The following is a 24,260-nucleotide window of genomic DNA, read 5'->3' as shown; positions in this document are numbered from 1 at the left end:
GCCTGGTAGATGTAGAGGCTGATATTTCACTTGTGTTAAGTCTTATGTAAGCCACTATTCTTGGCCTTGGATTTATTTGTTGTACACTGTAGTCTCAATCTGTGCTCAGACAGGATTCAGGTAATTCTTAAAACAACTAGAATTGAAGATCAACCCAAAGACATTGAATGTTATGAGGTGTTTTCATAGCCCTAACTAATGCTATCCCAAGCACTATGTACACCGATCATCATGACCATCTGCCTTATATCGTGTTGGTCCCCCTTTTGCTGCTAAAACAGCCCTTAACGCACACGCACCCGGCCATTTTTATCGCATGATGTAAAAGAAAACGTGATTCATCAGACCAGGCCACATTCTTCCATTGCTCCGTGATCCAGTTCTGATGCTCACGTGCCCATTGTTGCCGCTTCCGGCGGAGTACAGGTGTCAGCATTGGCACCCTGGCTGGTCTGCGTCTATGCAGCCCCATACACAACAAACTGTCATGTACTGTGTATTTTGACACCTTTCTATCAGAACCAGCATTAACTTCTTCAGCAATTTGAGCAACAGTAGCTCGTCTGTTCTATCGGATCACACAGGCCAGCCTTCGCTCCCCATGTGCATGAACGAGCCTTGGCCACTCCTAATCCAGTCTTCTAGCCATCACAATTTGGTCCTTGTCAAACTCTCTCAAATCCTTACGCTTGCCCATTGTTCCTGCTTCTAACACATCAACTTTGAGGACAAAATGTTCACTTCCTGCCTAATATATCCCACCCACTAACAGGTGCCATGATGAGGAGATCATCAGTGTTATTCACTTCACCTGTCAGTGCTCATAATGTTATGTCTGATTGGTGTAATAGTACTATATAATATGATAATGTTTGACTACACCACGTAAAAAATGAAACCTTAAATGTTTCATAGAATATCTCATGGCAGAAACTGATGAAAAATGGTGTATACAAATACAGCACCTTAGTTGTATCCACACTGTCTGTTACTCACAATGATGTCTCTAACATGATGTCTATAACAGGATCTGAGCAGATATAAATTAGCAGCATGCACAAAGTTTCCTTTCCCGTGTTTCATGTTTGCATCACACACTGAGATATCATGTCAATATTGTATCATGCATTTATTTACAGAAACCCACAATTATGTGAGTAGAACTTTTTATACCAGCTTCGGCTGTCATTATAATGACCAATTTAATCAGCCTGCAGGATTACACTGTCTGCTTTGCTTTACTTTTTCGTCTAATGGGCTCTGAGTAAAGATGCAAGGTTGCTGATGTAACCACCTTAGCAACCGTATTCTAAAATAATTCTAAAGCTGGTGTAGGCTTAAATATGATTTTAAAAGTTACCAAGATACATGCATGGCTAATTGGCATATTACATACAATAATCAAAATTTAAATTACAATCTTAATTTATTTACAGTTTGCAATCATATTAGTTAATTAAGCTATAGACATAAGTACATCTGAGCTGAAGTATATTGAATATACCTTGTTTTGTTTACTGTCTTAAACAGTAATAGAAGCCTTTTCATGATCAATTTCACATTCATTCATTCATTCATTCATTCATTCATTCATTCCAGTTTTACTTCAGGCATAATGTCTGATATGCATTTACAGCTTTATTGTTATGATTAATCACACGGATATAATCTTGATGCACAGCCATTAAAACATCCAAATTAAAAAAGATTCACACATACAACATCAACACTGATCACAAAAACAATCGAGTTTATATCTATATTTCGAGCTGTCTGGTAAGCCTTGGATCTCTCCTGCTGTCTGTGATTTTGTTTACGACTCTCTGCGTCTCTAAAGTTGACAGAAAAAAAAAGAAAAAGCAACGGTCTATGTTTGGAAGCTGAAAGAAGGCGTGAGTCGAGACAATCTGACACAGTTGGAATCCTCAGTATGTGCTATGCTTCCAGACATGCACTGAAATGCATGAACCATAACACTTACTGTGTCATAACATCTTCTCTGAGATAGGAAGGAGAGAGCAAACGAAAAAGCTAATTCTCAAACGCAAAGGGAGTGAAAAAGTAATGGGACCATTCAAGAAGCTGACAAGGTGTAGAGGAGTAGACCTGCTCATTGCAAATTCTCAGGCAGACAACAACCTGTCCATTTCTGTCTCAAATAGGCAGCTAAATAAATCTTTCAAGCATTCTTATTTCTAAAACCTATTGCTCACTTTGTTCTTCAGGTGGAGGTGGTGGTTGGAATGATAGCACTCCTGTACCTTGGGGTGGGAAACCCCTCAATTTGGGTGGTCACGGAGGAGATCCGTGCCATATGGTGGGATGGAGAGCTCGCGGTGGCTTCGGGGGAGGTGGAGGAGCTTGCACCAGCGGAGGTGGAGGAGGTGGTTATCGAGGTTAGACATCACTTCATGGCGGTTTTACATCACGGCATACACACCTGAACTGCTTTGCAGTGCACTATATCTTGCTCACTTTGAACCAGTTACATCACATTGCATCAGAGCTGTCATGCTCCTCTGTGGTTTGTAGGCGGCAGCACTTCAGTAGACAATGACCCTGAGCAGGATGGAGAGGATGGATCCTCCTTTATCAGCCCAGATGGAGAGATATTCATGGATGCACTTAAAGGTAACACATTCAGTGTGGTGTCTCCAGGCATGTGAGGTCTTACATCATTTTGGTGTCTTACATTCTGGCCATATGTTGTGTTGATGTCAGGCATGGAGGGCGACGGTGAGGTGATCATCACCCCGGTGCAGAACTGCAGTCACTGCGAGTCAGGAGAGTGCCACGAGACTTTGGGGGGAACGGAGTGTTACTGCGATGACGGTCTTGTCATTGCCGCAGACGGCGTGTCCTGTGTGAATTCTACAGGTAATAAACAAACAAACAAACAAACAAACAAACAAATAATCTTCCAAGATTATTATTTTTCTGTGTCTTTTGGATTTAACAAGCTTCAGCATTATGTATTGAGTTCTATTAAGGATAGAGTACTATATGGCATGGTATGTCTGATTCCTTTTAAACTGCATTCTGAAATGTACTTGCATCAGATGTTTAGTTTTCAATTAAATGCACTTAATTGTTATTATAATAATTAGAATTAGAATTTTTTAAAGAACAAACAGGAGCAGTAGCTGTACATCTATCATAGTACATTACTAATGTCTGCTTGTTCATTCCACAAGACTTCACAGATACAGACTGATGTCAGCTCTGTGTCATAACCCGAAAGCCTCATCAAATTAGGCCTAAACTGAATCTCCACAGCTTGCACCCCAACCGCGAAGAATGTTCTCTAATACTCTGTTTTATTAACAATATGAGACTATTATAATTAGAATAATATCCTGTAAGGCCAAATATATACACATTCCTCAGGGGGTGTAACTGTTCCGTTTGGCTGAGAATGCAGGAATGGCTATCTATAAAAATTATAGCACATTGATGGTCATCCTAGAGCATTAATAAAAGCATCATTCATATAGATACAGATATTTGACTGCATGATGTTCAGCTTTATTAATGAAAATGAAAAGTCTCTCTGATAATAAATTGACCTACCCAGCTACAGTCCCACTGCGATATATTGTCTTTAATAATGTAATACTATTCATGGACTATAATAAAAAAAAAAAAAAGCAAGTGATTAGTCAATGATGCATTAGATACAGCCTGGGAAATGAGACATGACTGTCGAGTAATAATGTACTACATATGATGAGCAAAATTGAAAATGTTGCACCAGTAAAATAGGAAATAGATAAATGACCAAACACACTGAAATCAATAAAATAGGAAGAGTAAGAAACTGAAAAATACAATGGGATGTTACATGATAAATGGGGAAGGTAAAATAAAATACATTTTTTGCCAAGACACTATTCCAAACATCAGATGAAAAGAGTTTTGCTATTTGGATCTTAAACATACCAATTTCATTGAACAACAGTGCAAGTGGCTAAAGGTGGATATAGACCAATCATATATCTACGAATGTGTTTGTGTGTGTTCTAGATACATCAGTGCCACTTCAGCCCTCTGTCTCTCACCTAGCATTGGGCCTCTCTGTAGGAACCTCAGCACTCATTGCAGCTCTGTTGCTGGCGGTGTCTGGAGTCATGATCAGTAAGTTGCAGTCTCATTCACTTCAGTTTATTTGTAAAGCACTTACATCTACAGAAAAAAGCCGTTTACAGAAATCTGCTAGAGGTGACAATGACAAAGAAAAACTTGTTGAGACAGAATGGGGAATCCATCCTCTTCTCTGTGCACTGTATAGTAGGATTATATACATTATACTTTAAGTCAAATATTATGTATACACTAGAGCAGTTTTGGACAACTGCAAGTCTCCAGAGAAGCCAGGTGAGATTATTCACTGTGGCAGGAAGGAGAATAATAAGTGCAAGTGATTGTTAAATGAATAATCAGCAGGAATAGCTTGTCAGGAAGGTTAAATCTGCATTTTCCCCATTAGAATGACGACTGCTACAAAATAAATAGATGTAAAAATGAGTTTTGCATGTTTTCTAAATGTCACTTGAATGCAGGGTGCATACTCAGATTTTATTTTATTTTTTTCGTCATGCATGATAGAAGTGTTAAAGTTTTTAAGTCATGGGAATCTTTGATTCTCAGGGTGCAAATAGCAAATGGATACCCGGGGAATCAAACTTTAGAACTTCAGAAAGATTATCTTCTTTTTAATCTTCTATGGGTACAAATACGTGCAGCATCTGAGGATATCTAAGAAAACAAAAAAACTGCCAGTGCAAGCATTTCAGTTCTGAACTAGGAGGATATATAAAGGTCCAAGAAGGAAGCAGGGATGAGTAGAGAACTTGAATATTCACACACACACACACACACACACACAGACAAAATCACTAACAAGCCCCAAAAAATAAAAATGATTGCACATGACATCCCCTGCACAAGCTCTTGTTTTTAATGAGTGCAGCTGGGTGTCAGGTGGATCAGCGCTAACGGCCATCTCTCACACAGCGTCATGTCGGTGTGTGTATGTGTGCAGACGTGTGTTTCAGCACAGCCTTATCACACCTTCACACACATTGAGCCATCACACCACACATCACATCTGCCAGCGCTGTCCGCACAGCGAAGAGTTGCGATCAGCCATTGATGAATTAAACAGAGTGATGACGGATGGCCAGTTAGCCGTCCCCTGACAAGCCTCGTCTATTACCGAACTGTGAATAAATCACTTTCACAGCTAGTGCTAATGTGTTTACAGCTGAGGGTCAGGGCCACCGAGGTTCCGGTATGTGGACGAGTGTGAAGGTTTGCTCACACATGCTTGCGTCTTTTTGTTTACAGGTTTGTGTCAAAGTGTTTACAAGACTGTATTGTTTTGTACCTAACTTATGCTAATGTGTCTGTCTTCGGCTGTATTTCACTGAAGTTGCTGTTTTTAACATTAGAAGACAGGGCCCTAGCATGAGCAATTCAAATACTATATCACACATTCTTCTTTTCTCAATTGTCCAGCAGAGGTTATCTGGCAGACCTGACATTTCCAATTATCAAACCTATTACCACTAAGCCATCAAGCAGCCACATGGTCCACTTATAACCAACCGTATCTAATTGTTGCGTGCCATTTTAGTTTTTGGCTCACAAATGGTCCAGCTGTGTGTTCTGATGCATAGTATGTGATGTGAGATCTTATGAGCTTTTAGTCTAAAGGCAGCTGCTTTATTAAATTCACTGGGCAGGAGTATCACTTCTGTTCTTTAATTTATCTTCAATAACTGCTTTATCCAGGTTAGGGTCTTGAAATCCTTTCCCAGGAAGGCTGGAATACAGCTCTGATGGGACTCCAGTTCACTTTGGAACACAATGAACACCTAGGGGCAGCTTAGTCTAGCCAGTCCAACTACCTAAATGATTTGCAGAAATGGGAGGAAACTTGAGGAAGTGGGAAGAATATGCAAAACTTTGCACCAAGACAGTAACCCAAGGTCCATTTGAAACTCAAGGAAAGGACCACTTGAACCCGAAACCCAGGGGTTGTGGGGCAATATCTCTTTAAGATTGATCATTCTAAATATAGAACTCTGGTCAGGGAACCAAAATTGTGGCACTGCTTACCCAGAGAAGGGTATGTAGGATGTGTTCAAGTTAAGTCACAAAATATAGAATCTCACTGGGCAACTGCTTTCCACATGGGTGCTGCCCAATAATCTAGAAAACAACATTCTGGTTAGGTGGGATGATGGGTTGCCCCGTAAAGCGTGTCTTGTGTATGATTTTTTTTACCTTTTCAGGCCAACAATTGGTTATCACTCACTTGTCTTCTTGGGAATATTTGTGTATTCAGTGTACAGGCGCAAGCACACTGAGCTGCAGTCCATTCAGCTGGAGCTTCAGAGTCCAGACTGCAAGCTGAGTAAGCTGAGAGCTTCCACCATCATGACTGATTACAACCCCAACTACTGCTTTGCTGGAAAGACAGCTTCTGTTAACGACCTGAAGGAAGTACCACGCCGCAATATTTCGCTCACAAGGTTAGTTAACATTGTACTTGTCTACAGACCTATAACATGCTTTCTGTGTATTAACCACATTGCAATAAAGTTGACTGGGACTTAGCTAGAAATATAGCATGTGGCCCGTAGTAGCTGGAAGAAAATCAATTCATTCTTAGGTGCAGGGTAAGACAGATACAAGGAAGTGCAAAGAACGAAATGGCAAGGCCTGTTTTTAGCAATTGGAGATTAAAATACTTGCCCATGGGTTCTTTGGTAGTCTCTGAGATCCAAGTCACCAAATTTTGTCAAGTGAGGTTTGATTTTTGATTCAAGTACTGTTTATACAAGTGCTGATGCAAATCTGCTAGATTGCAGCTATATAGAGAGGCTATAATGCATATTGTGTGTAGGGGTTTGGGGCATGGTGCTTTTGGAGAGGTCTATGAGGGTCTGGCTGTGGGAATACCGGGAGAACCCAGTCCTATGCAGGTAGCAGTCAAGGTAAGCTTAAATTATATGCAACTCTAACTCTACCTCTTCTTGTCAAAATCTCTTCTACAGCATTCATTTATGTCGAAGAGAAAGAAGCTGAGTAAAAGACAGTGGGTGGTAGCGTTTTAAAGTGATTTCTGTTGCCATTTGTTGTTTCTAATCAGACGCTTCCTGAGGTGTGCTCTGAACAGGATGAACTAGACTTTCTGATGGAAGCACTCATAATAAGGTAAACATTCTTGCAAATACACACATGTGCAAAGATAAACAGTGTTCCTTTTCTTGACCCTGCCATTTTCTTTGGCAGTAAGTTCAGCCATCAGAATATTGTCCGGTGCATAGGAGTGAGTTTGCAGGCTCTTCCTCGCTTTATTCTGCTGGAGCTGATGGCTGGAGGAGACCTCAAAACGTTTCTTAGGGAGACTAGACCCAGGCTGGTGAGCACACACACACACACACACACACACACTTGTAGCTCCTATTTGGTTGGTCAGTCTTATAGTTAATTACGCCATATGTCTTTATGCGAGTCGTACTGCGAGACCATCTGCTAAGTTTTCTGGTTTTTTGCTTCCAAACTTTCCATTTTTTTTCCATTTCAGGAGCATCCTTCCAGTCTGACTATGGTGGACCTTCTAAACATAGCCAGAGACATAGCACGTGGCTGCCAGTATTTAGAAGAAAATCAGTTCATTCACAGGTATTCACACATGCTTTTTGTCCATGTCTAGCAGATGGCTTCTTTGCTATTCCATAGACTCAGCAGATGTGTTCCTCTCAGTCACCTTTTTCTCTCTGCGTGAGACGGTGCTTTCAAGCTGATACAGAAGCTCTGCGTCCTCTCCACACCCTTGCTCAGGGGACCGTGACAAACGAGCCCAATTAGAGCTCATTTACACTACATGTACAGTCAAATCATTAATCTGGCTAATGTGGAAGAGGAGTAAGACACAAACAGCTTTATTTACAGATTTATTTCAACCACTACTCTGCCATTACTATGCCTACATTCACTTCTGCTGAGTCCACGGAGATTCCTAAATACAGCATTTCTTTTTGTTTCTTAACAGCAGTTTATGTTAAAATAATAACTTTACCTTAAACTTTATCATCTTTTTCTGTTTCTATACTTCTGTAAAGCTGCTTTGAGACAATGCCCATTGTTAAAATAAATAAATTGAACTGAATTAAATTTAAAATAAAGAGGGCTAAATTAAAGATTTAGTATGATGTTTATGCATGAATAATTTAGCAACACATGATCTATTTTTTTCTTTCAGAACTATGAATAATATTCTTCCAAATTTTCAAATAAAGATTTTTTTTTTCCTTCTGAGAACAATTTAATGAGCTGACGCTAATTACAGCATAATTGAACTGAAACAAACAACCAATTTATTAAACCAAAAATATACCCAGATAATATACACCAGTGCATGATCAGAAAGTGTTTATTAATCAGCATCTCTGACTGGAGTGCTGGCTCAAGGATAGATATATTTTGTTTAATTGATTTGTGTTTCATTTATAGAAAATACATTTAAAAAATGTTCTTTATTAAAAATAATTGTTGCCAATTTGCTATAGTTAAGTTTTCTGTCATTGATTATATATATTGCTATAATTTGCACACCATATGACTTGTTGATTGTGCTTCATTCCTTACATATAGAACATTTGGTTTTATTAAAACTCACATTATACACTTGGCTACAGCTACAGATGGTTTTAGTGCAACTGTGTATTGAGGAAAAATTCTATGATAGAGTGTGACACTACAGTATAATCGCACTGCCACATGATCACGTTTCATTTTCCACCGATTTTCAAAGCCTCGCTTTATTAGTACAATCTTTATGAAAATTACAGAATCTCACAGTTCATTTCTTGAGGCTGTCATCATTTCATCATTCGGGTGACTGGTTTTCGCTTGCTTATTTGCTGATGATATTAGCTCAGCATGAGTACAGCTCATCTGAAAGAATAAGTAAAAAAAAAAAAAAAAAGGGAAGAGAAAAATTATCACAGAAAACACGGAAGTAAAATTGCAACTACTCGTCTAAATAAACAGCCTGGTAAAGGTTTAATTTTCTAAATCTTCCCACATTAAAGTAGAAAAGTATTTCCTCTTAAATCGATCTAAAGTAGGCATTTGAAAGCAAACGTACAAGAAGATACACAAAAGAAAGTGTCTGCCTCATAATTACGTGCCGACTGTGGAACAGTTGAACTAATATTTGAGAGATTAGGAATTGGTTAAAACTACAGGTGTCGAATCTCTCGCATGTTAGCTAGCATAAATGACAAATAACCTGAATGCCAATAGCTAACTAATATTTGAGACAATAGAATTCTCTATGCCTAAACAACTGCAACTTAACTCCTAATCTCTCAATTATTCAATAGCATGATATTAATCCTAATAACACGAACTAGCTGAAACCCTATAGCATTATTAGCATATATTGGGAATTATCTAACGCTAACTAACAGCAGACATTCTAAAAACAGATGTCGATTCTTTCAAATGTTAGATAGCATGATAAAACGCTGACAAACTACCTGAATGCAAATAGCTAGCTAATATTTTAGACACAAAAGAAAAATACACAAAAGAAGTGATGTGAAGTACCGCTGTTTAAAACCCAAACTTAAAAACGTTTGTTGTCACTTTCCATCACCAGGTCTACTATAAGACCTAGCACTAATGGCTGTTTTTGTTTTCTTTTACAGGGACATCGCAGCGAGAAACTGCTTGCTCACCTGTAAAGGTCCTGGAAGAGTGGCCAAAATTGGAGACTTTGGCATGGCCAGAGACATCTACAGGTATGCTGTCCATCTCCAAATGCCTTGAAATCCCAAACCTTGAAATTATAGACTTCTAGCTGACAAGTCTGTGATTTTAAGCTGTTGAATCACAGCGCTTATTTCTGAGCCAGAGTGTTTACTTACTTCTCAATACATCTGACCTATTTTGTGGCATCTCTTTCTTTCTTGTGTTGTCACTTGTGTATTTTTGGAGGTGTGGTTCAATAGCAGTGGTAGACATATTATAAAAATTTAATGAGTTCCTTTTCAAGGGTTCATTTGCACAGAGAAAACCTCAACATTAACCCGTTCATGCAGAAATCTAAGACATTAAATATCCATATCTGCATCCTTTAGATGTTCCTTTATCACTGTCTTATATATTTTGCTATTTTTTTCTTCCAAATATCACATACTAGAAATTAAATGGAATGCCTGTGTGTAGAAAAAAAAACCCGGATAAAGCAGATAAAGCAGTATACAAGAAATAATACAAGAAATACAAAACATCTTAATGTTTTGTTAAATAGGTTTTTTTTTAAATTATAAAATATTTCTTTGAAATAAAATAGAATATGTAAACATTTATTAATATTTGTTATGTTTAGATATATTAATTTATGCACCAAATAAAGACAGTTTTGGATCGTTGCATAAAAGAGCAGATTTCAAAGAGAAGTATTAAAAATATTAAATTTAATTGAAGTCATCAGGTGTCAAAATGTGAATGCATAATAGTATGTAATATTAACATAATGAAATTAATGAAAACATTTATGCTGTCATGTAAATGTGGCAAAGACGAACGCATCTTTTACTTTATCTTGGGGGGAAATCCCTGACACATGCTATGCAAATTAAATTACAAATAATTAAGACAGGCTATATTAGTTAAATTAATGTATGACATAAAATAATGACTTATGCAGCACCTCTTAAAATGTAATTAGATGCTAATTAGGAAATTAGCTTATTTATTTTAATTAGTTTTGTACCATGTATATAAATAAATTGTGTGAGAAAATAAAAGAACTCCATGTGTTCACCAGCATGTAAAAAAAACCCTCCTTGATCTCCTTAGTTATCCATGATTGCCTAATATTCTGTATATAAACACACATATATTTATGTGAATTTAAAGCAAACAATCTGGCATAAAACTTCACGCTTATGTTTGTTTTGTTTGTTTACCTTCACTGTATCTTCAGAGGCAGAAAATGAGGAGAATTTGAGCTGCTTGTGCGATTCGACTGTTTGCAACCACACAAGTGTCATCCCATGTCCCAAAATAGGCATTATTATATTTGATTATATTGCAGCAATGGAATATTGCCAATGAAATACTTTATGATACTTCTTACTGTCGCTCACTAACCAGACAAGCTCTTTTTCACCACCGCTCTCTCCTTAATGTTTGTTTTTCCTCACTTTCCGTCCAGCTTGTGACTTGTGATGGACTGGGAGTTATAAAGTGCTCCATGAAATACACACACTGGTAGTTAAGGGGAAACATGAGTGTGAAAATATCATCATACCATCAACAAGATTTTGGATGAATTGTTGACCTCCACAAAGAATTTGCTCCTGTGATATTTGCAGTTGCTTAGTGATGAGAAAAAAGTATTTAATAAATAATAAGTATGTTCTTCGTCTATGCTAATTATATATATTCATTAGATGTGAAAAAGACTACGATTTTTGAGATAAAAAAAAAACATTTAAAACACCTACACACACTCTTCCAAACCTTTTCAGCTGAAACATTCAAAAGTTTGCAGGTAACTTTAAATGAGAGCGCCTTAATGAACGAACTAATTGAAAAAAAAAAAAATGTCATTTAAATTCTATTAGTTCCATGCAATTTCAGGAAAGGAAGGTTAATTGTTGATGTGTGCTCTCGCTCTCGCTCTCCAGGGTGCAATTAATATTGCACTCAATGTATAAACAGAACGCTGCTTTAAAATTTTCATGTAATCAAACATAATCATAAACTAATGAGGCTCACTTAAAGGCAAATTGAACAACATTACTTACAACTGTATTTCGACCTTGGAACTGTAAGAGTCTGTATTTTTTTTTGTTGTTTAAATGATATAAATGCTAAGCTTTTTTTATATGTTACTGGATATATGTGAAGTTTTACTCGGAAATTGGGGGGAAAAAATCTGATTAAGTAATGGTTGAAAATTTCTTATGATCTATGTATGACACAAATCACACCTTGGAGGTTGTAGATTAGCGTTTTCAGGACTATGTGCTTGTGTTATGGCACTCATTTTTGGGCAGCTACTACATCCATAGATGCACTATTAACTTGGACACCTGATGATGGACATTTCACAACAAAAATAAATAAATAATAAAGTGAAAATATCTTGAATATGAGCAAATCTAATATTTAATATTTCTTGTGAGATTATTATGAATCCAATATAAGATTCTTTAGCCTTTACTCCTTTCAAGCAAATCTTTTTGACAGATATTTTTGCTTCTCTGTTAAAATTCATTCTTAAAATGAGAAAAATCCGCTGCCGAAGACTCCAGATTGGTGCAATAGAAAAGTGTTTGTCCTATCATATACAGATCGTGAGTTTGATTGCCAGTGATGCTAGGACCGGGAGGCTCTCAGGGAAGCAGGGATGGGTGGTGTACTTTCTCTCCCCTGTCTATCGCAGTGAAACTCACTAAACTTGTGACCTCATTCAATTCAATTCAATTTTATCTGTATAGCATTTTTAACAGTAGACATTGTCTCAGAGCAGTGTTACAGGAATAGAAAAGAATATAAGCTATACAATTTTAAATTTCATTTTCTATTTATCTCTAATGAGCAAGTTAGGGGCGACCTTGACAAGGAAAAATTCCCCGAGATGGCATGAGGAAGACCTTGAGATGAACCAGGCTAAAAAGGAAACCATCCTCATCTGGGTGACACCGGATAGTGATAATTACCTTTCTATAACTGAAAATTCCCTTTCTATAACTTTACACTATATAGTCAGGTGCACTGTCTTTTGTCTTGCACTGTTGCACACAATGCACTGTATGTGGCTAGGATAAACTGACTTTCAGTCCTTAGCTTGGTGTTGTTTCATGTAGCACAATGGCCCTGGAAGAATGTTGTGTCATTTCACTTCGATACAGTTGAATTGACAATGAAAGCCTCTTGACCTGAATTGTGTAACCAGGAGTTGAGCAACTTATGAGTGTGAGCATCAGCCTACTTTCTGAATTCAAGATAGTTTTAACATGAATTCTTTTTTGTTGAAGTGATCAAATGTGCAATGATGGAGACTTCAATGCAAAACAGATTGCAGCAATAGCAGTCCAAAACCATCTCCATGGTCTCCAAGTGGTACAATCCATAGCAGTCCTGTGTATCTCCAGGCTGCCTATGTGGAACTATTCTCAGCCCAAGAGTGTTAAGCCAAACCTTGATGTTACATGAGCAGCAGTTTGTCTAGCTTCAAGTGCCTCAAAGGATGAACTTGTTAGGATGAACCTTTTTTTTCTTTTTTCATTCTCGTACTCCTCATTGTTATCTGTCACGTGACAGGCTAGTGTTGGCCTGAGGATAGGAATTGGTCAAGACTCAGGAGAAAATTAGGGACAAATCTAAACAGAAATGTAATTACATTTGGTTTATTGTAATCGTATTAAAATATAAACGACCACATTCTGACCAAAATATTTTCACTTATTAAAATATTGTTTCTTGCAGCATTCTCGTGTACGTACAGTGCCAACTCTTTTTTACATCTAGCCAATACACATGCCACAAGTCCTCAAGTCCGGAGCTTTATGAGACTTATCTATGCTCATTTTTCATACCTTTCTCTGGACCTTCGACGATTAATGAGCCTTGACTGTGTCATAACATAGCACTCTGTTATCAAAGATCTGTCACTTGACGGTGGCATTATGTCAACTTGACCTCAGATTGAATAAAGAAGTCCTTATGTCAGCGGGTGTTTATTGAAATAAATGTTCATGTGCAAGAGAGAATTAATGTTTGTGTCATGCAGCCCTGTGAATACTGTCCTTGAGGCAAAATGTTTTATATCTGTGAGCTGTTGAAATCTCAGATCTGATTTCACACGAGGTGATACGTTTTGGCTGCTCTGACAGTAGTTCCAGCTATGAGGTAACTCATATGTTTATGATAATGCTCTTGTTAGAATATGTTTCTATAGTAACAGCTCATTCACAGGGAATTGTAGGGTAGACAGTTCATATAAAAAAAAGTCTTAAAGCTGATACAGTGATGTTTTCTTTGTGGGGGAGAAGTTAATTTAGCATTTTTGGAAGGCGTCTCCAGTGTCAGAGCTCTGTAGTACTCCAGAGTTAAAGGTGTAATGAGGGAAGTCTTCAAGAAAGTTGATTTTGCGAGTCTTATTTGCATAAAGAAGGATCCAAAAAGTGCATCTGGTTAGACAATTACAGCTTGTAGCTGTAATGAAAGCATTAACAGGAGCTTGTTTATGACACGTGACAACATTAAATGTGACTAAAATAGTATAATTTGTCATTATTAAATTAGTCAAATGTTCAGCCTGGACAAACTGCTTTACTCTAAGTGGAGTAAAACACTTCAGATGTGCCATTATAACAAAATAAACAGCTAGCTTTTCACAAACAGTTCCCATGCAAAAAAAATGAATCTCTTTTTTTAGTGCTTTATATGACAGACTGGTTTCAGTCTCACTAAACAATTCAGGATGCCCGATATTGTTGTGTTTGATCTTTGAGAGGAAATAGAGGTAGACCCTGGCAGCTTCTATTGCAGTAGGTCTGAAGATGACTCTGTGAGTCAGTGAAAAGAAGCCTGCTGAGTGAGCAGGACTGGTGTTGTGCTGCCATAAAGCACTTTTAATTGCCGAAGTAGATTTTTGCATGTCCCTGTAAAACTTTAGGATCTCAGAACTTTTGAGAGAAAACTCACAAATTAGGGTTTTAAGATTCCTCTGTGCTTTCCAAAGCAGCCCAGGAGATTTATGTAATAGTGGCTGGGGAAGTGTGTGTGTATGAGAGAGAGAGAGAGAGAGAGAGAGAGAGAGAGAGAGATTAATACATTTGATTAACCCTGATATGTTAGATGTTAGCTTCTACTTGCGCCATTTTTGTTTCACTAAGTAAGCAGTCTTTCAGTTATTTGATCGCTTACACAAATATAATGTAATATAAAATATAGAATAACTTACAGCAGATTCTATTTGCGCTGCATGAAATGATGCCTCAACTTTAAAACTTTGAAATAGCAAGATTTACTCAAGCATCATTTGCTCCAAGTGCAAGAAGTATTTACTTCTTATTGCTTTTGTATGTATATGAGATAAATAGATAAAATATGTTAGGTAAAAATGCTAGTATACAATAAATAAATAAATAAATAAATAAATAAATAAATAAAATAACCACAATTTCACTTCTTTTTTGCATTTAAACATTTTTCACTCTTCTGTAGGAGAAATTCGTAAGTCTTAAAACTGCAAATGAAACTTTTATCTGAGTATAAAGTAAAAAATGAGAATGAAATGTTTGACAAAAACGAATTGGCACACATACAGTATATTGATCGGTTTGTATAATTTATTAAAATAACCATAGAAAACAAAATTAACAAGAAATAAACAACTCTACTTATACTCTACTGTATTTCAGGACAAATACTAAATTTACTATATATACATTTACTATAGTAGTGTACATTTAAAATAAAATAAATAAATAAATAACCAGCATAGGTTTAATTATTAGACACTAGAGTACAACAAGCCACCAGTAATGTGCATTAGCAATGATTCTGTAAGACTCTTGAACTGTACTAGAGCAATTAAAGAGCATTTGTCTAAAGAAAACATTCATCGACTGGTGTTCTGAGGATGCTGGTAGCCTCCTGTCTAATAAGTCAATTTGGATTTATCCTAGCTACTCGCATCTTTTGATTCAGTTCACTGAAATGATTTGTTCAGATTCGTTCAGTGATTCAATCAATGACACTTGATCTTACTGTTATTTTGTGGTTGTTGTAATATAATGTGCATGTCAACAAATATATTGAGACTTGAAAAATAATATTTAATCATTATTTTCACCTTAAATGACCACAGCAGATCTATTACATTTTCATATATTTTGGAAAATGGGATTAAAAATAAATATATAGATATAAAACTTGTCCAGTGGCTCCACACTCTTATCCTTTTCTGTTCTAATTTCACTCACAACTGACAAGTCCCAGTTCAAGTAAAGTCAAGAAGCTTTTATTATCATTTCAACCATATATAGCTGACGCAGTACATAGTGAAACGAAACAACATTCCCCCAAGACCCTGGCGCTACATAAAACAACACAGAGCAACATGAAACAAGAGTTAAGAGTTATCCCAGCCACATAAAGTGCATAGTGTGCAACCTAGTGCAAACATTGCAAGACAAAAGACAGTGCAGACGAACAATATAATACACTACAGGACAGACACATAAAGTATCGACTGTCCAGTACACAATCAGAATGGACCATTGCGCAAAAAAGGATTCTTTTAAACACATATGGTAGCAGTACAAGTGTGATGTGCAAAAACAGCATATAAACAGTGTTTATATTAGTGTAGCTGTAAACATAGATGGATATTAATTATAAGTGTCTCTGTGTGTCGGTTCTGTTCAGCCTTGTTATGGGTATCGAGGAGTCTGATGGCTTGAGGAAAGAAACTGTTACACCCTTTGCTTGTGAGGGCCTGGACAAGATTGCTCACAAAGGAAGAAGAATCCTTTATAACCACACATCCATTATAGTACAGTGGAATTCTTTTATTTGCGTACCCCAGCTGAGGTCAGCTATGATGCAGTGCCCCTGGATCAGAGAGGGTTAAGGGCCTTGCTCAGAGGCTCAAAAGTGGCAGCTTGGCAGTGCCGGGGCCTGAACCCCCAACCTTCCAATCAAAAACATAGAGCCTTAACCACTCGAGCCACCACTACACGTCAAGCCACTGATGTTCGATTACATTGACATGTTGGGAGGGTATGAGGCCTGACCATATGACTTTAATCATTAATCATTTATTAAGCTCTTGTGCCCTGAGGATGGCAGCAGGGTCATTGTGGAAGAGGCCCCTCCCATCAGGATAAAAATCTTTCATTAGATTTTGTCTTGGTTTGCAGAGACAAAATCCCTAAACTAACTCATGCACCAGTTTTCGGCACTATTCTTAACTCACCCTCTACTCACGTTTTCAGATCAAGCTTGAGACGAGGCATAAATTGAATCAAAGTCTAGATTCCCATAGCGATACATAGATGAGAGCTTTGCCCATGCTTTGCACGATCCCTTTCCATTTTCACAAGGATTGCCTCGCTTTTTGTCCTGGAACGAGATGTGTCACTCTCCCATGAGCAGGATTACACAAGGAAGATATATATATATGTAAAGCTGTAGTAGAGCGATGTCTCCGAGTTGGTGTGGATGTCAGTTATCTCAAAGGGCCACACATCAGCTCCTGCAGCACAAAGACATGATAAGGCTGGCAATGCTCAGATTTTTGTCGGGAGTGTAAATGTCTTTGTTTGGAAGAGAGCAGGCAATACGTCTCTGGCTCTCAGGTTCCTTTTGTGATAAACAACCGGGTTTACCTCCATTCTGTCCCACCAGTGCTTAAGGACGCAGTAACAATCAGGCACGTTCTGTCTCCCTTTCCCAAAAGTCTTTTTTTTTTCCAGCTTTTTTTCCTCACTCTCTCCAGGTGAACTGAGATAAGTTATCATGGACAGATCTGATATGGAAGTACATCTCAGATAAGAGGCGCTCAGAACCAGGAAAAGTGACAGAGACTCTCTGTGACTCGCTTTTAGGAACTACTTTCAATATGACTCGCCTAGTAGAATTATAAGCATGTGGAAATTGAATGGTAATCCACTTTGAATACACACTTATCATGTGGATACGTGGGAGTCATTACAATAGCAAAGCTTTCCTCTCTCAAGTCAGATTTTTACATAAGCTGCTTGTAGGAATTCATTTTTTTCACAGTATTTTGCTGATATTTTGCTAAATTCAGCATTTTTACTAATAAAAGACTGAAAGTAACATTGCCAACAGATTATTTAATGAATGAACATTTTGGAATATATATATATATATAGACTATATTGCCAAAAGTATTCGCTCACCTGCCTTGACTCGCATATGAACTTAAGTGACATCCCATTACTAATCCATAGAGTTCAATATGACGTCGGTCCACCCTTTGCAGCTATAACAGCTTCAACTCTTCTAGGAAGGCTGTCCACAAGGTTTAGGAGTGTGTTTATGGGAATTTTTGACCATTCTTCCAGAAGCACATTTGTGAGGTCACACACTGATGTTGGACGAGAAGGCCTGGCTCTCAGTCTCTGCTCTAATTCATCCCAAAGGTGTTCTATCGGGTTGAGGTCAGGACTCTGTATATATATATATATATATATCTATATATCTGTATCTATATATATATATATTTTTTTTTTTATTGCCAATACCGCACCCAATAATTATTCTTTCCTGTGACATAATTTAAATTATACTATTATAATATACTATACTATTCACATGACGTGCATAGTTTGCAGTTTTATGGATGATGATACAAGTATGTTTCCAGGAAGAAACTCAGAGGAAGTCAGCATAGTGAAAAACTCAAACATTAACCAGAGCTCAGGATAGAACTGCAGTGCATGAAGCTGTGAGATGGAAACACTGCTGTCAGTCAGAAGCAGAAATAAAAAGTTGTTTTTTTTTTTTTTTAAGAGGCAATATTTGCCCTCTAACATTGCTTTTCAGGGGCATCTTTATGAGGCCTTTTTTTCTAAACATTTAAGAAAGTAAACCATCCATTTACTTTTTGTATTTTGATTTGTATTCATTCTCAGCACATTTTTTATCTCAAGAAACCATAGCATTTAAATACTTAGTATATTTTTTATGGTCCTCAAATGACAAATCTCTCTCTCTCTCTCTCTGATGAACATAAAAACATAAGTAATTAAATGTTATGGAAGAGGTTTCTTGAGGTAATAAATAAACAGACCATTTAATTATAATAATTGAATAGTTTCTTTGATAAAGTCCTTTTTGTCTGTGGGAAAGAGAGTGGTGCTCTTCCCTACTGCTTGCTGTGACCTACAAACCATGAAGAAGATCACCATTAGCACGAGTTTCAAGTTTTTCAACCTTTTTTCAAGATTTTATTTTTCTAATTAATCATCGCTCCATCTCTGCTGCAGATTAGAAACACTGCCATCACACCTGCATAGACAATGTATGTGCAAAGTGTTCTGAAATATTGTGTGAATTAACCTAGGGTGGTCTTTATATTTAGTATATATTGTACACCAAATGTTCCTCATAAAAAACAGGAAGTAACTAAGTCTACTTTTTTGCCCTTTAATTTAAATATCTGGGGCTTTCTGGTCATTTTTACTTTTGAACCCTTGTTATTTTCTGACCCTGATTATTATTATAAAAAATAACTAATGCATTTTATTCAAATGCAGTTTATTGCAGTTTAATGAGAACAAGGTCTGAAAAGACACCTCTACCTTGTGATCTACTTGTTGGAATAGTTGTATTGAAATATGAATTTATTTTCTGCCAACATTTGCCTGCTGTCTTAGTGATGAATATGTGGCTGTTTCCATGACTACAGTCACATATCTTCTCCTCTTCCTGTTGGCCTCTTCCTCTCTCTCACACACTTTCTCATTCTCTTGCTTTTGTCTGTAACCTTAGAGTACAGTTAATCAGTCACAGTGTTGCTCTGCTTGGCTGCTGTGGGTGTGGAAGCCTGTGTATGGATGAAAAATCTAGTGTGTGTTTATGTGTCCCCACAGAGCCAGCTACTACAGGAAAGGAGGCCGTGCCATGCTGCCAGTTAAATGGATGCCTCCAGAGGCCTTTATGGAAGGAATCTTTACCTCCAAAACTGATACATGGTAAAAGCAATACTGTCATCTAAAAGTTTTTTTTTCAAGTCTGTATTTAGCTTGTGATTTATATATTTATACTTCAAGTTGTGCTTATGACTTAGTTTCCTTTCTCTGCGTCTTTCTTTCAATGATTACATGACTCAGGTCTTTTGGAGTACTGCTGTGGGAAATCTTCTCGATGGGATATATGCCGTACCCCAGTCGTAGTAATCAGGAGGTTCTGGATTTCGTCACTAATGGTGGCAGGATGGATCCTCCAAAGAACTGCCCAGGACCAGTGTGAGTGGCATTATCACTACCTTTTATATATAAGGCCTTGTTTATGAATAAACATGTAGACTTGATATGCACTTCAATTCAATTCAATACTCTTTTCACAGTAGACATGGTCAAAAAGCAATTTTACAGAAATGTGGACGTAGATTTTGATCCCTAATGAATAAGCTAGAGGTGACAGTGGCAGGTAAAAGTTCCCTTAGGAGTCGTGTGGAAGAAACCTTGAGAAGAAGAACCAAACTTTAAAAGGAACCCATCCTGTTCTTGGTGACATTAGTGGTGATGAGGTCAAGCGGGGGTGGGGGTGGGGGGTGTTTGGTTTCCTTCATCATATTGTATCCTGCTCACATCATATCCTGCAACTCTTTTCGCTTTAATTTCACTGACCATTCCTTCATTCTGCCTCCATCCATCCTCTCATTTTTATAACTTTAATTCTAACTTAATCAGCTGAGGCATTGATTCAGAATTAATAATGCAAAGTCTCAGCCAATATAAGACACAGCCACAGAAGCTTATTTAGAATTGTCTGATCAGATTTATGTTACATATTGAAATTAATCAACCTTCACATGACACCTTCACTCTTTGTGCAATGGATGAAATGGAAAAAAGAGGTGTGCAATGAAAATGAAAATTGTAATTAGCTTAAAAAACAGGCTTGATTAAATCAAATCTCAGTTGGGTGCCTTTCACTCTACTTTGGCTCTCAGCTATCCAAAGGCAATCATCCACACAGTAAATAGCCTGGCTTGGTAAGGGAGAAAATCCAGTAATGAGGGAACAAACAAAACACAACATTTTAATGAGTCAACTTTTTTGTGTGTGTGTTTGTGTATGTGTAACAGCTATCGGATAATGACGCAGAGCTGGCAACACCAACCTGAAGACAGGCCAAACTTCTCCACTATCCTAGAGCGGATTGACTATTGTTTGCAGGTGCAGTAGTGGTCTTTATGAGATTTCTTGATTTTTTGTAATTACAGAATCAGTCACATTGTTTATGAACAAAAATTATTAAACACTATGTAGAAATAATTTGTATTGCTAATACATTTAGAAAAAAAAAAGTAAATAACTTAATTACGATAGTTAAAATACTCAGTGAGAATACTTAAAACTAATAATTTCATACATGGTTGAAGGCAATACACTGTACCTTCATGTTTAGGAACTACAAGTTAAAGTTGGGTTTCCTCCCACAGTCCAAAGACATGCTTTTAGGCTGATTGGAGTCTTTAAATTGCCTGTAGTGTGTGATTGCGTGAGTGAATGAGTGTGTGTGTGTGCCCTGCGATGGCTTGGCACTCCGTCCAGGGTGTATCCTGCCTTGATGCCCAATGACGCCTGAGATAGGCACAGGCTCCCCGTGACCCGAGTACAGATCAGATAAACGGTACAGACAATGAAATGAAAAAGTTAAAGTTGGTATTATTCCTGTTTGTGATATCCTTCCCTTTCTCAGGATCCAGACGTGGTAAACGTACCTCTACCTGTTGAGTATGGCCCAATGCCTGAGGAGGAGGAGCGGGTACCCATGCGTCCAGATGACCCTGCTGCACCATCTTTACTAGCTGCCCCCCAGGGTACAGAGGAAACCACTGCTGTGACCCGCTCAGAGGAGGCCAAGAGAGCTGCTGAGGCTCTTCTGATGACTGCTCACTCCTCTGACAATAAACCTGTACCTGGTGCTCCCTCTCAGCTCCACTCCCATCCACCAGTGTCCTCAGCATCTGTGCTGCCTGCCTGCAGCAAGCCCTCCTCTGTTGTACCGGCTCCTCAGGATGGAGGCCATGTCAATCTTGGTTTTGCTCAAGCTCCTACAGGTGAGAAGGATAACCGTAACGGGAAGCCAACCAACTTGTGGAACCCTACATATGGTTCTTGGTTCCTTCAGCAACAACAGAAAAGGCAGCAGGCCCAGGCCCAAGCCCAAGCCCAGGCCCAGGCCCAAGCCCAAGCCCAGGCCCAGGCCCAAGCCCAGGTTCAAGCCCAGGCCCAAGCCCAGAGGCAGGTAGGAAATCAAGGCCATGAGCTCTCTGGCCGGACTGGGAGTATGGCTGAGGCCCTGGGCCTGCAGCACCAGCACAAACAACAGCAGATACAGATCCAGCAGCAGCAGAAGATACAGATCCAGCAGCAGCAACAGCAGAAACTTCAGCAGCAACAACAACAGATCCAGATTCAGCAACAGCAGAAGATCCAGCAGCAGCAAAAAATACAGCAACAGCAACAACAAATTCAGATACAGCAACAGGGGCAGTGCAGGCCTCTCTTGCCCCCTCCTCCCCAACCTGCCCCTGCCCCTACCCCTCTGTTGCTAGATTCAGCTGCCCTGCCCCCAGTACCACTCTACAGACTGCGCCGATTCCCTTGTGGAAATATTGTGTATGGCTACCAGGAACAGGGTCTACCTCTGGAGTCAATGTCTGGACCCCAGAATGCTGTGCCACCTTCTACCCTCACCAACCAGCAGAGACCCATCTCACTAGGCCGGACTGGCACTGCTGAGGACAGCCGTCCACTGCTGGTGACAATGGGAACAGTTCAGGACTCCAGACTCCCTAAGATGGATGGGCACAATGCCACAGTGCTTTAACCCTCCACCTTCTCCTCGCTTACAGACTCTTTTATTCAGTGCCCGCTTGAAAACACTGTGCCATCCGTCTGTGCTCACCTCAGCTCACAACAATCATGCATCCCCCTCCCCTTGCCGTGCTTCACAGCCAGACCAACATTCGTTCCTCACTATCAGCGACTTTTGGGACAAGACTGACAGTTTTAATATCTAAAACTTTAAGAAGTCATTAAATGGAGGAAGCACTGGGAGTTTTGTATAGGTTACAGGTTTAGAGATTGTGCTGGAATTGCTCAGAGGAACTTTACCTGCAGAATGCCCTCACATCGTTTCTCACATTCACAGGGAAAAACAAGTTTGTTGATGTTTGCTTGCCTGCTTGTTTATTTATTCATTTGTTAATTTATTATTTGGAAACAGTGTAAATTATTAATGAGTGTGCTTCATAAGGCAAACCGCTCCACTCATTTATGCATCATTTTGTTCACTCTTGAATTTGGTTGGCTTTTAAACTACAGCAGTTTTCATCTGACTTGAAATTTAATGAATTAAATGAATTCGTAATGGTTTCTGTTTAGCAGATTGGTTGATGTTAAAGGCGCCTGACATCTATTAGCAGGAAGGTAATCAGTTGCCTTGGTATTTGAAAAGGGGTTAAGTGGTCAGGGAAAATGTCATGTCTGTGAATAATTTTACTGTTATATGAACACTGCGAGGATTTGTGTGACTCTTGTGAAAGAGGTGTAAATTTATGTATTTAACTCAAAGAGGAATTGAGGTACTGATCTCTCTCATTCCATCTATTTTCAGTTAACCTGTGGCTTCTGAAAGAAGCTTTTGTGTATATAAGAGCTGTATCCATCTTTGCAGAAAATTTAATTATTGCTCTTTGGTCTCTTTGTTTCAGTTCAATTGAATTCAATAAATGGTTCATTTTAAAAATATTTAAAAGGGCCATAAATCATTTAAATAATAATGTTTTCTACTAACATATTGACCTGTTATCTCATATCTATTCATTTCTGTCATTTTGTTGTTTACATTGCAGTTTGCAATACAATTCCATACTCTTAGTATTAAATCAAGGGTTTTGGGACCTTTCCACGGAACTCAGGAGGGTAAGTATGGTATGGAAGGAGGTTCTTTCAGTAGCAGTGGTACTAAGGCGGCTTGGTAAGCAATTTCTAAGTAATTATTGGGCATTTTGGCCACATTTCAGAGAATAAAAATCCAGTACACTTATTTTATGGATTACCAGACTACAACAACATTCCAAAGGATTCAGGTTTGCATCAATACTGAGGATATGAAAAGAAACTTTCTTCTATTAAAACAGAAATAGTGCTGTTGGGCACCAAGTCTGTCTGCAGGGAGGTTGGTTGGCCCTGGAGCTTAACAGCTTTTATGTAAAACTAAAACCTTCAGTTAAGAACCTTGGTGTAACCTTAGAAGCTAACATCTCTAAAACTGCTTATCATCATCTGGGAAACATAGCCAAAATAACAAAACTGCTAACCTTACATGACACTGAGAAACTAATGCATGCTTTCATAACTTCTAGACTGGACTATTGTAATATGTGCTGGCTGCCTGCCTTACTGCATTTTTAAGAAAGCTTATAGTTTTTTTTTTTTTTTCTTTCCCCG

At 38.3% G+C, this 24,260-nt stretch overlaps 1 protein-coding gene across 1 annotated transcript in view; it reads left to right on the top strand.

Annotated features, from left to right (window-relative positions):
* alk (ALK receptor tyrosine kinase) overlaps positions 1-23,523 on the top strand; it is a 410,764-nt gene extending 387,241 nt beyond the window's left edge. The window contains exons 16-29 of the mRNA XM_058399951.1: positions 2,226-2,396; positions 2,533-2,631; positions 2,722-2,877; positions 4,024-4,134; positions 6,350-6,536; positions 6,911-7,001; positions 7,157-7,221; positions 7,300-7,429; positions 7,595-7,692; positions 9,726-9,818; positions 19,665-19,766; positions 19,905-20,039; positions 20,885-20,975; positions 21,502-23,523. Of these exons, the coding sequence (XP_058255934.1) occupies positions 2,226-2,396; positions 2,533-2,631; positions 2,722-2,877; positions 4,024-4,134; positions 6,350-6,536; positions 6,911-7,001; positions 7,157-7,221; positions 7,300-7,429; positions 7,595-7,692; positions 9,726-9,818; positions 19,665-19,766; positions 19,905-20,039; positions 20,885-20,975; positions 21,502-22,635 (2,663 nt within the window). The 3' untranslated portion in view covers positions 22,636-23,523. The remainder of the gene's footprint in view (positions 1-2,225; positions 2,397-2,532; positions 2,632-2,721; positions 2,878-4,023; positions 4,135-6,349; positions 6,537-6,910; positions 7,002-7,156; positions 7,222-7,299; positions 7,430-7,594; positions 7,693-9,725; positions 9,819-19,664; positions 19,767-19,904; positions 20,040-20,884; positions 20,976-21,501) is intronic.
* Positions 23,524-24,260: the final 737 nt, after the last annotated feature.

Source organism: Hemibagrus wyckioides, linkage group LG09 (assembly GCF_019097595.1).
Source record: "Hemibagrus wyckioides isolate EC202008001 linkage group LG09, SWU_Hwy_1.0, whole genome shotgun sequence".
Taxonomy (NCBI): domain Eukaryota; kingdom Metazoa; phylum Chordata; class Actinopteri; order Siluriformes; family Bagridae; genus Hemibagrus; species Hemibagrus wyckioides.
The sequence above is the reverse complement of the archived record's forward strand: the minus strand, read 5'-3'. Positions and strand labels throughout refer to the sequence as shown.